Source organism: Eimeria tenella, genomic scaffold (assembly GCF_000499545.2).
Source record: "Eimeria tenella Houghton genomic scaffold, Eth_scaff2003, whole genome shotgun sequence".
NCBI classification, from domain to species: Eukaryota; Apicomplexa; class Conoidasida; order Eucoccidiorida; family Eimeriidae; genus Eimeria; species Eimeria tenella.
The window spans coordinates 1,234-1,619 of NW_013541848.1; the positions used below are offsets into that span (position 1 = coordinate 1,234).

General features: G+C 68.4%; 1 protein-coding gene across 1 annotated transcript in view; it reads left to right on the top strand.

Annotated features, from left to right (window-relative positions):
* ETH_00040665 (uncharacterized protein) overlaps positions 1–386 on the top strand; it is a gene marked incomplete at both ends in the record, with an annotated part of 1,692 nt that overhangs the window by 758 nt on the left and 548 nt on the right. The window contains one exon of the mRNA XM_013374407.1: positions 223–384. Within this exon, the coding sequence (XP_013229861.1) occupies positions 223–384 (162 nt within the window). The remainder of the gene's footprint in view (positions 1–222; positions 385–386) is intronic.

Genomic DNA, 386 nt, shown 5'->3' on the forward strand with positions numbered 1-386 from the left:
GGGCCCCCACAGGGGTACTCGGAGGGGCCCCTCTGAGGGGGGCCCCTCTGAGAGGGGCTCCCCAAGAGGGGCCCCTCTGGGGCCCCCCAAAGGGTCTTTTAAGGTTTAGGGGCCCCTTATTGGTTCCACTTAGAACCTCTTTGGGGGGCCCATCCAGGGGCCCCTGAGAAAGTTACAGTGGGTTAGGGGCCCCCAATGGCGCCCCTTAGGGGCCCCCTACAGGATCTCTAGGGGGCCCCTCTACTTATGCTTGCTAGGGCCCCCCGGGGGCCCCCTGGGGGGTCCCTGCAAAGGCTCTCAAAGGGCCGTTTTATGGAATACCTGGGGGTCCCCCTGGGGGGCCCCCTGGGGGCCCCCCGGGGGCCCCCCCTGCAGCAGAGAAGGCC